The sequence below is a fragment of the Rhinolophus ferrumequinum genome, chromosome 16 (genome assembly GCF_004115265.2).
Source record: "Rhinolophus ferrumequinum isolate MPI-CBG mRhiFer1 chromosome 16, mRhiFer1_v1.p, whole genome shotgun sequence".
Taxonomy (NCBI): domain Eukaryota; kingdom Metazoa; phylum Chordata; class Mammalia; order Chiroptera; family Rhinolophidae; genus Rhinolophus; species Rhinolophus ferrumequinum.
In genome coordinates, this window is record NC_046299.1 from 54344845 (window position 1) to 54354719 (window position 9875).

General features: G+C 52.5%; 1 protein-coding gene across 29 annotated transcripts in view; it reads right to left on the reverse strand.

The window, feature by feature from the left end:
- Window positions 1-9522, reverse strand: part of KCNMA1 (potassium calcium-activated channel subfamily M alpha 1) — a 708733-nt gene extending 699211 nt beyond the window's left edge. For 25 of the 29 annotated variants that reach the window (XM_033130157.1, XM_033130156.1, XM_033130150.1 and 22 more), the window contains exon 1: window positions 8956-9318. In XM_033130157.1, coding sequence (XP_032986048.1) covers window positions 8956-9318 — 363 coding nt within the window. Of the gene's footprint in view, window positions 1-8955 lie in introns of all 29 variants that reach the window. The other 4 variants (XM_033130155.1, XM_033130151.1, XR_004425296.1 and 1 more) reach the window with 3 other exon arrangements.
- Window positions 9523-9875: the final 353 nt, after the last annotated feature.

A 9875-nucleotide genomic window follows, 5' to 3' on the forward strand; every position in this document is an offset into this window, starting at 1 on the left:
ATGGACCTTCTCATTAGAAAAGCTAAAATCTTCCAAAAGTGAAATCACTCTTTTCATTGGTCTTTATACAAAAAGCTTCACTCCTTGGGGGTGAGGTCACTTGTCATGGTTTTTCATTAAGACAAAGGTGAAGGACTGTACACCTGAAACTAATATAATATTGAATGTCAACTGTAACTGAAAAACTAAAAAGACATTCTTGTAAAGACACAGGCGAAGGGACTAAAAACAAAACCCATCCAATTACATATTTACCCCACTCTGGCTTCCAGAAGAGAATTTATCCTTTTCTTTGTGCGGACATCTCCCTCTCACCCTGCCATCCCTCGCCTTCTCCTCTTGTACGTCCTCCTTTCTTTTCTGCTTTCTTTCTGTTCAGCAAAACAGAGGGGAATGGCAGAGGTAGAATCTAGAATTCCAAGAGGAGAAGAGGTGAGATGAGTGGCCGAGGGGGAAGAGTCTTCCACTCTAAAGGCAGCATCTACACGTAAATGTCACAAGAGAGGCTCAAGGTCATTGTCTCTCTCCTGTGGGAAGAGCCAACACACAGAAAGCACAGCCCAAGTCAGGCTTCTTCACAAAGGATCCACACTCCACATCTGGATTCTTGGCACGGCCCCAAAATGACATCTGCTCTGGGCCAAGCCCAGCGCTAAACTGAAGGAAGATAAACTCCAGAAACACAGGGCACGTGCCAGTAATGAAGACGGCCCAGGGTCAGCCAAAACCTCCACCCACAGCTTCCGACAAGACCAGACAGGTCTCAGAGGGCAAACTACGAGAAGCAAAAGCCAGAATGGGCCATTCTCCAAACTTCAAAGAGTGGAGCGAAGGCACACCTCACTGCCTCAGGAGGACCCTGGGAGTCGTGAGAGAGAAAAAGAAAACGTCCTACAAAGGAGCAACACGAGTTAAGGGTGTTCTATGTCTCAACAGCACTGCTGACACCTAATCACCTCCCAGCTCTGGGCCTTCCTGGGCTGGATTTAGAATTTGAAATCTGTCCTCCACCAAGACTTGTTCCGTGCGTCCCGGAAATGGACCAAAGCAGAGGGGCTAGTGCAAGGAGAAAGATCTTTCCATTCATTCTGGGGGGGTTGGGGGAAGGGAGGGAGGGACTACCCAATGGAGGGGTGGCCTCGGGAGGTCACGGACACCCCTAGCCCCTCTGGCGATGGGGCAGAGGGCCCCAGTCCTGGCACTGGGGAGGAAGTAGGACCCAGGACCCAAAGCCTCCTTCCACCACTGTCAATGTAATTCCTTGTGCTTCCAAACTTGCAAGATCAAGCCCCTACTTGTCCACTAACCTGCAAACTTCAGTCCCTCTGCTCCTGGACTTGGCAGGAATCACTAGGGAAGAAGGGAAATAAAGAAAAGGATGAAGAGCAGAAGGAAGGAACACAGGCTTTTTGCTAATTATCTTTGAAATACCCAGTCAAATGGAGCTGGGTCCCTGAGAAATCCTGGTAGGGGAGCCGATGAAATGGCATAAAGAATACAAAGCAAATGAGATGTTTTGAATAATTTCACTCTGGGCCATGTAAAGAAGCATTAGTCATACAGGTAATGAGATCTTATAGGGACATAATTCCGAGATTGGCTTGATGATGTTAAGTATACCCATTCTGGACCTGGAGCGCCAATTACATTTCCAAATTGGCAATTAGACATAATGTCCCAAAGACAATTACCAAATAATGCTGAAAACAAAGCAAATTCCACCTTCAAGGAGCCATTCTTTTGAAGCTGCCCTTCCATCCACTGCCTGACTCATGCACCTCACAAACAACTGCTCGTCATGAACTAAACCCTTGCTAAGCACTGGTCAAGAGAGACTGGCGGCATGAATAATGAAAAGCCAGGAGTGACTCAAACATCATTTTGTTACCAAATGAACCCATCCTATCCACCCAGAGTTTCGCCATAGCTTCTCACAAATTAAAGCAGCACCTACTACATTCGCACCCTGTCCCTAGCTAACCACAACGGAAAGGACCGTCCCAATAAATGCGTGCTTGGATTGATATGACTCACTTCCTATTCTCAAGGGGTCTGCAGGCAACTCAGAGACCAGACATGTGCATACCCTGTGAAAAGATAACTTGTTTTTTTTTCCATCCCACCCTGTCAAATAAAAGTCAGAACTGGGTCCTCTTTTTCCCCTAGCACCTAGCTCGGTACATGGAATGCACTTACTGTGCGATAAAAGGAAATACAATCATAATAACCGTAAGAATTGAGGACCTACTGTGTGCTGGGCATTATACTAAGCCCTTCTTCATTCGGGCAGCTGACAATGCTCATGGGTCAAGTTTATTCCAGGTTCTCCCCTTTGATGATGGAACCAACACAAAAAGCACATCTCAGAGAAAAAGTCCCTAGCAGTACGAGCTGAGAAAAACCTTGCTCCTTTCAATCTGCTAGATTTCTTCAGGAGTGCCGCTGGAGGGTTGGACTGCACAATGCCACATGTCTCTCCCTACTCGGTGATCAGGTCTTGAGCCCTGTGCTTCCAAGTTAAACCTTCTGTTGGGAAGGCCCACCCAGGTCCCTGTGGGAAATCAGGTTGGCAGATTGCTGCTCCCTGACTTCAAACACGCCCGAGGGAGCGGCCAGCCGCTGGCTTCCTGGAACGTCACACAGCGCAGCCCTGGCTACACCACGAGCCTTTAATTTTGCAAGAAGGTGGTTTGGCCAAGTTGCCATCCTGGACTTCAGAAAGCCTCAACCCTTGCAGCGTGACCAACTGGCATGAGGGAAAGCCCACACATTGATGGGCGACACACAGACCACACCCTGTCCATCTGTAGAACGCAGCCTTGGTCCAACCCCAAACCAACGGCGCTTGTGGGCTCCTCGGGCGCAGGCACCCGACCAATCAGCTTGAGTAATAAGCACCGAGACTGAACCGCAGCAACTCAGAGAGGCCTCGGCAGAGTTTTCCCAACTTGGCTGTCCTGGCACAGTGACCCTTCCTCTTCTCTTCCCTTCCCACTGTTGAGGAGTGGGGAATTTCCAGATTTAAAAATAGGCCTGTCTTCAGGGCAGGACTGGCTGGAGGCTGAGAAATGGACCAGATCCTTGCTACTCACGCTGCATTCTGCACAAGGGCATTGCCCGTGTCTTGTCAAAAATGCAGAATCCCAGGCCCCACCCTGGACTTTCTGAATCCGAACCTACATTTTAATAGCTCCCCAGGTGATTTACGTGCATTTTAGGATGTGAGAAGCCCCAGGGGTAGGCAGACTGGATGCTTTCTCCCACCCTTGGAGGCAGAGATCTGATGCCCCAATTGAACATTCCTTGAGCCTTCTATCCAGAATGCTAGGCCACATCTGCCCCTGAGGGTGCGGATGCCAGTTTCCTTCTCCGTGTGCCCAGGGCCAGGATTCCACCCACTCAAGAAACATTTCCAAAAAGGAGACACTCTTGGTCTGCTCCGTGCCGTGCACAGAAAGGTTGTGGAATTTCAGAGGTCCTGCAGGAGGCTTGACCTCGTCTGACCCCCAGGCATGACTCCCCAAAGATCAGTGCTCTCAGCAGGGCCCCAAGAGCTGTGGCATCGAAAACACAAACACAGCCCTTTTCACCGGAACCACAGAGGCAGCCTTCCAGGGGCTCCGCAGCTCTGGAGTCCCAGGAAGGTGGTGTTGGCTGTAGTGATTCACAGGTTAGCAAGTCCACTGCTGCTGTGAGCTGCTGCCCACTTTGGGAAGGGGGTCCTGTCAGTACAATCCAATGCCAAGCTGACTGCTTCAGCACCTGGCTTTTCTCGCCCTAGTGGGTGGGGTGAGGGGAGGCGGGGTGGAACAAGGAGGGAGCATCAAAGCAAGCATTTCCTCCCCGCCACCAGGCACCCAGTGAATGTCCCCATCCAGGGAAGCAGGCAGTGATGAGGCAAAGAGGGAGCCCACGTGGCCTTGGCTTTGGAATCCTTCCTCCTCCAGGCCACACGCTAGGGCAGCTCTTGCCTTCTTCCTGATGCATGGTTGGACAAGGCCCCTGGGCTCCTGAAAGCAGGGCCAACCCACAGCTTGTGGTCACTGTGTCCTCCCAGGAAATGCTATAAAATGGTGTTGTTGAGAATACCTATTCCACAGGGCTTTGGCTATTACAATCCCCAATCTGCAGACGAGGGAACTGAGGCACAAAGCAGTGGAGTCCTTGCCCAAGGTCACAGGCTGACTCTTGGGTCCTGCACAGCAGGCTTCGCATCTAGGCAAGGCTGCCCTCCGTGAACAGAGTCAGGAGCAGTTTCACCGCCTCCTCCCCCTTGGGCCTTCCCCAAGCCTGTGATGGGACTCTCCAGGGGGTGCTCACATGTGCAGGCCGCTCCACTTTTATCACAAGGTAACTTTAAGGGCAAGCGCTCCACAGAACACACTTTGGGAAACACCGCTCGGGGGCTGTCAAGGTAAAGCTGGTCGGGGTAGAGAGCACCCTGGCGAAGAAACTGTTACTTTACTGGACAAACAGGTCTGTGCTCTCCAGACTGGAGATAACAGGGATGGAATCTGTCCCTTCTCAAGACACATTGAACAGCCACAGCCACCCACCAAACTTTTCACTTCTGATAGGGCACCACTCCTGGAACCCCACAGTGCCTGTGTTGGTCCAGGAACTTCCCCACCGGCCTGCCAGGCCCTCATCCACGGAGACTTTCTTGCCTGTCCCTCCCCAGTTTTCTAGCCTTGCAACAGCCGAGAGGCATGAGCCCAGATCTCAGTCTGACTCTAACTGGCTGACAATAGACTTCAGGGTCTAGAGGTTTCTTTTGGCTCAAAAGTTCTATTTGTTGTCGTCTGTGCCCTACAGGGGCCAAAAGTTCAAGGAATCAAAGAGAAAATAAACTCACCACTTTGTGGAGCTACAGTAGCTCCCTTTACAGGAGGCCTGCTAAATGCCAGGCATTTGCTGGATACTATATACCCATTATAGCCACTCCTTGTAATAAGCGTTATTATACTCTTTTTACAGATGAAGAAATCAAGGCTCGATGTGGTTGGCAGACAAAGATGCCCTGCTAATAAGTGTGAGAGCCACAATTTGCACTTGGGTCTGATTGCAGAGTCTCTACTCAAGTGTGCATTTCCATAAAGACAGCCAAGCATGAGAAGCCAAAGCTCTCTGGACAAGGGAAGGTCAGCTGGACAGGGACCTGAGGCCTTCTCCAAGGCCTCCCCAAGTGATCTTATCAGAATATCTGAAGGTCATCTGATGCAGCTGATCCCCAGGACGAGATGAAACACCAGGACCAATCTGGCATCAAGAATTCTGAGGCATTAAAGCCCCAGCCCTGATTGGATGCGTCAAGCCAGACCCTGGGTAATTACCAAGCCGTAATGGGATCTGATATTTATATTAGTCACAAGCCTGACAGAGTCAATGTGTTGTTTTCTCAGACACAGCCATGGAGACAATACCTCAATAATTCATTACATGCAGACCAGCCCCCATCAAGCCCAAACTTCTACAGGGAGGACAGCTCAAACTGAGAGCAGAAGGAAGTCCATGCCTGGCCACTTGCAGGCCCTCAGCAAACCACAGCTCCAGAGGAAGTCAGCCTCAGTTTCCCCAGACTAATTGAGAGAAAAAAGGAGACTGTATGCTGAAAGAGGAGCAGGAGACGGAACTAAAAACACATAAGCGCTCCGAGGCTGAATTCCTAAAAGAATTGCTGGAGAATGGCAAGACATGTTCTGAGCTAGAAACTTTACCCATAGTTTGTGAACTCCTTCCTCTTTCTGACACTGCATCAGAGAGCAGGAAGGGACATCAGAACACACACAATTCAATCGCCACATTTTAAACACAAGAAAAGAGAGACCGGAGAGGTTAATTGACTTCTTCAAGGTCATGGTCTTAGTCAGGCTGCCAGAGCAGCTCCCTGTTCCCTATTGGATCGGACCTCAAAACATCGTGACCTAGTAAAGAGAGAGCTATGATGAAACTCAACAGAGAAAAAACAATCCTGTGAAAATGTACAGCAAAGAATATAGTCCTGGGATAATTGTGCCCAAGTTCCCGAACAACAGGAAAATGTGATGTGTTTTCTTATTTCCAATAAAAACAAAAACAAAACTATTCTTTTCAAAATAGTAGAGTCGCTCCCCATTGGGGATGCAAAGACCAAAGGTATTAGTGATGAGATGAATGGGGCACCCCCACAGCCCCGGGTTCCTTCGATCAAAAAGGACGGTGTGGTCCCAGAGACAGAATGTGTGTGATACCACAGCTCCCCGCTGAAACTTACCTCCCGTGGAATTTCTGATGCTAAAAGGACTAGTCTTTCACTGGACCCCAGCTCCTGGTCCGACCATGTCGGGACGGAATGAAGGTGAGGCTGAACACATCTGAGGGCTGGCAGAATTCTACAGAAAAGCAACCAAGGTTTCCTTGGGAAACCCAGCACGGAATAATTATTCCAAGCTCACGCCAGATGCATTCATCTGAACAGCATCTCGACAACTACCAGATACTTGGAAAGCAAAAAGAATGAAGGGCAAAAAACCATGACTGCAGTAAAAATACAGATCTCCGGGGTAGACAGAAACCCTTATAAAAGGCCTAAGTTATTATTACTGGGTCTAATGAGTTGGCTCCACTAGGTTTAATTGAACAGATTAAGGGGCAAGTATTAAGAGATTCTAAGCATGGTTTAAAATGAACTTTAACGGTATCAAAAGTGACCTGATTCACATCGGCCTCACAGATTCCCAGCCAACGGCAAGCATCTCTCATCCCAGGCTGATTCCTTGTAGAAACTTCCAGTTATGTCAACTCCGCAGGTCTCGGAACTACAAACTATAGTCTAATATGTAGGGATTGTTTTTGCTAACGATAATTGCCAAAAACCTATTTTCTGGAGAAAACTGACAGAAGTTATGCTTGGTCATCATTTAGGAAAGAGACTCTTTATGTGAACAGTACAATTAGCATTTCATCACAGGCAATGCAGTGGCACCGATGAAGCCCCTAGAGCGAGAAAACTTAGAGACTGTTCAAAACACCAGAATCACAAAAACACTTTCAAAGTATATTGCGACTCACTGAAAAAAAGTTACCACCTCGTTCCTTACCAGATAAGGAGTCTGTTAAAAAGTTCACCAGAATCACTCAGTGTAGAGAACATTTTAGATTTGCACAACTATGAGCTATCTTTCCCCTAAGGGCAGACACTGAATCTCAGTAAAGGAAAATAAACTCCAGGGCTGAAGACTGTGGGGGAGGTGGAGGAGAGGAAACGGGTGGATAAAAAGACTATGAATAAGTGCTTATTAGGTAGGCGAGGCAAGGGGCATGGTCTCAGGGTCTCATGGGTAGGATTCTGCGTAATCTGACAGCTTCTCTGGAATGCGTGAGGTTTTCCACCTTGACAAGTAAGGAGAAACCTCTGTGGCTGAGATGGCAACTCCAAAGAGAACTGGCTAGGCAACCGCTGGAGGTTTCCGGAGGAGGAAGAGAGTGATGGCTTTTATTTTTCTCCCTTTATTTCCAATACACCAGTATTTTCCAAAACACAAATGTGCTGCCACAAAACACAGCTGAACTCCAGCACCCAACACCATGTATAATTAATGTTTAGGAGAGGGAGCTTTGGCTCACCCTCATGTGTCACCCACAGCCCCTGGCTTCCCTACTATTTCCTGAAGCAACTAAAGAGGCTGCGACAAGTTGCTGTGCCCTGTAGGAGTTTGAGGGGTCCTTGAATTAACTTTCCTAGAAAAGCTGTGAACATTCTGAGGGAGAGCTGCCTCTGCCTTGCACTGTTCTCCTACTCCCCTTGGGCTCCCCTTGCTCTGAAAATACTGGCACTGGGAAGTCCCTAGGATAGGAATTACTCAAACAGAGGATAGCTTGGGTCACTCTTTTTTCCAGTTCTTTCTTTTTTCATTCTGCAGTTTTCTATGAAAAACTGCCCCCACCCCTCACCTTCAGCCAGCGGGGGGAAAAGAGGACATCTGTAGGGACCTGGCAGTAGACCAGGCAGTCAGCCTAGCAACCATACATAACGTGTAGTGAGCCTCAGTGCTGGTGGGCGTCTCTGCGCCGCCAGGAATAGCCTAACCCGACATCCAGCCACCTCAAAAGCGTCAGAGAGGAGGCTCCGCGTGAAACCCCGGCCTTGGCCGGCTCTCCCGCGGACCTTCCGCTCCAGCTCCACGCTGCTGGTGGCATTTCCAAGGTCCTGAGGGGGTGGCGTGGGGGCGAGAATACAGATGCACCAGAACTTGAGGTGGGGAGTATGTTCCACGAGAATCTCTCAAAGGATGGACAGGGAGGTGACAGCAGATGTGCGACCTCACCACACTCCTAAAGTGGCCGCCTCCATGGTTGCCTCCAAAACTGGGTGCATCTCCCCAACTTTCTTTTGACCCCCAGACCCTCCCCACTTCCTCTGGCCATGTTCTTCCCCCGGGATTCCCTAGTCCAAAAGGTTTGCTTCCTTGCCCAAAGGATTTTCCCTTCCTTCTGACTCCACTAACTCATCTCCCCAACAGGTTTCTAAAGTGCGGGCTGATGTGCTCGCCCTCGCCCACCGCCAGAAGCCCGGCCGCGGCAGGTGAGCCGTGCGATACACGCACCCAGCGGCCCCCAGCTTTCTGGGCGCCCGCGGGGTTGGCTCTCCCTACCCCAAACCACAGCACCCGAACGGCGCGCGTCCCCGACCCCGGCCCGGGCCGCAGCCGCAAACAGCCCTACAATAAACAAGGGGTCAGGATTGGAGATCCGCGTCCAGGGGCGCACCGGTTAGGGGCAGCTCCTCACCCCCGGCGCGCCGCCCGCTGTCCCAATCCGAAGGCGCAGGGACAGCGGAGGGAAGGGAGGGCGGCAGGGGACGGCAGGCAGGGATGGAGGGAGGCTCGGCGCCGTGAGGAGCGAGGAGGTGGGCTGCCGGGGACGCCGAGGAGCGGCGGGGCTGGCGCAAGGGGCGGGAGCCGGGGCGCGCCTTACCTTCGTCTTGCCCCCGCAGTGGCAGCAAACGGTCCACAGGTACTTGAGCGTCCGCCAGAGCAGGATGATGAAGAGGCCCCCGAAGAAAGTCACCATGGAGGAGGCCAGGAAAGCCCACCACATGCGCTGGCCACGGCTGTCGCACGGCACCTCCATGGTCACAGGGATGATGAGCGCATCCATCTTGGGCTCGTGGACCGAGGACGAGGAGGAAGAGGAGGAGGATGAAGAAGAGGAGGAAGAGGAGGACGCGTCTAGGCTGAGATGGTTCGCGTGGATATTGCTACTCATTCTAAGACTGTTGCCTCCGCCGCCACCGCCGCCGCCGCCGCTGCTGCCGCCGCCGCCGCCACCATTTGCCATAGCTAGCAACGGGCAGCCGGCGCAGGGGCTCGGGGGAGCTCCTCCCGCCGCCAGCGCCACCCCGAACACCCATCAACAGCCATATTGCTGCTACTGCTGCCGCCGCCGCGGAGCGCGGGGAGGGGGGCGGGGAGGCGCCTGGGCTCGGGGCGCTGTGCGCGACCTGGCGGGGTGCGCGGAGATATATACAGCCAGCCGCCGCCGCCCGCCCTCCCCCAGGCCGCCGGCCCGCCCGCCCGGGGGGGAGGGGGATGGAGCGCGCGGGCAGCTCCCCTCCCCGGCCCGCGCCCCTCTCGCCCCGGGCTGCGCTGGCCCCTAGCGCAGAAAGCGAGGGGACGCCGTGGGCCGCCCGCGCCCGGGGTCTGCACCGCCCCCGGGCCCGCCCCGGCTCAGCGCGCGGGCCCGGGTGCCCCGGCTGCCGCGCCGCCTGCCGTGCGCCACGCGTGTGCGCTGTGCTCCGGCCCGAGACCCCCGCCCCGCGCGCCGCCCGCGCCGCCCGCGCCGCTAACGAGCGGCTCTTAGCTTATTAGGCGGCAACTCGTTAATAATGCATAATC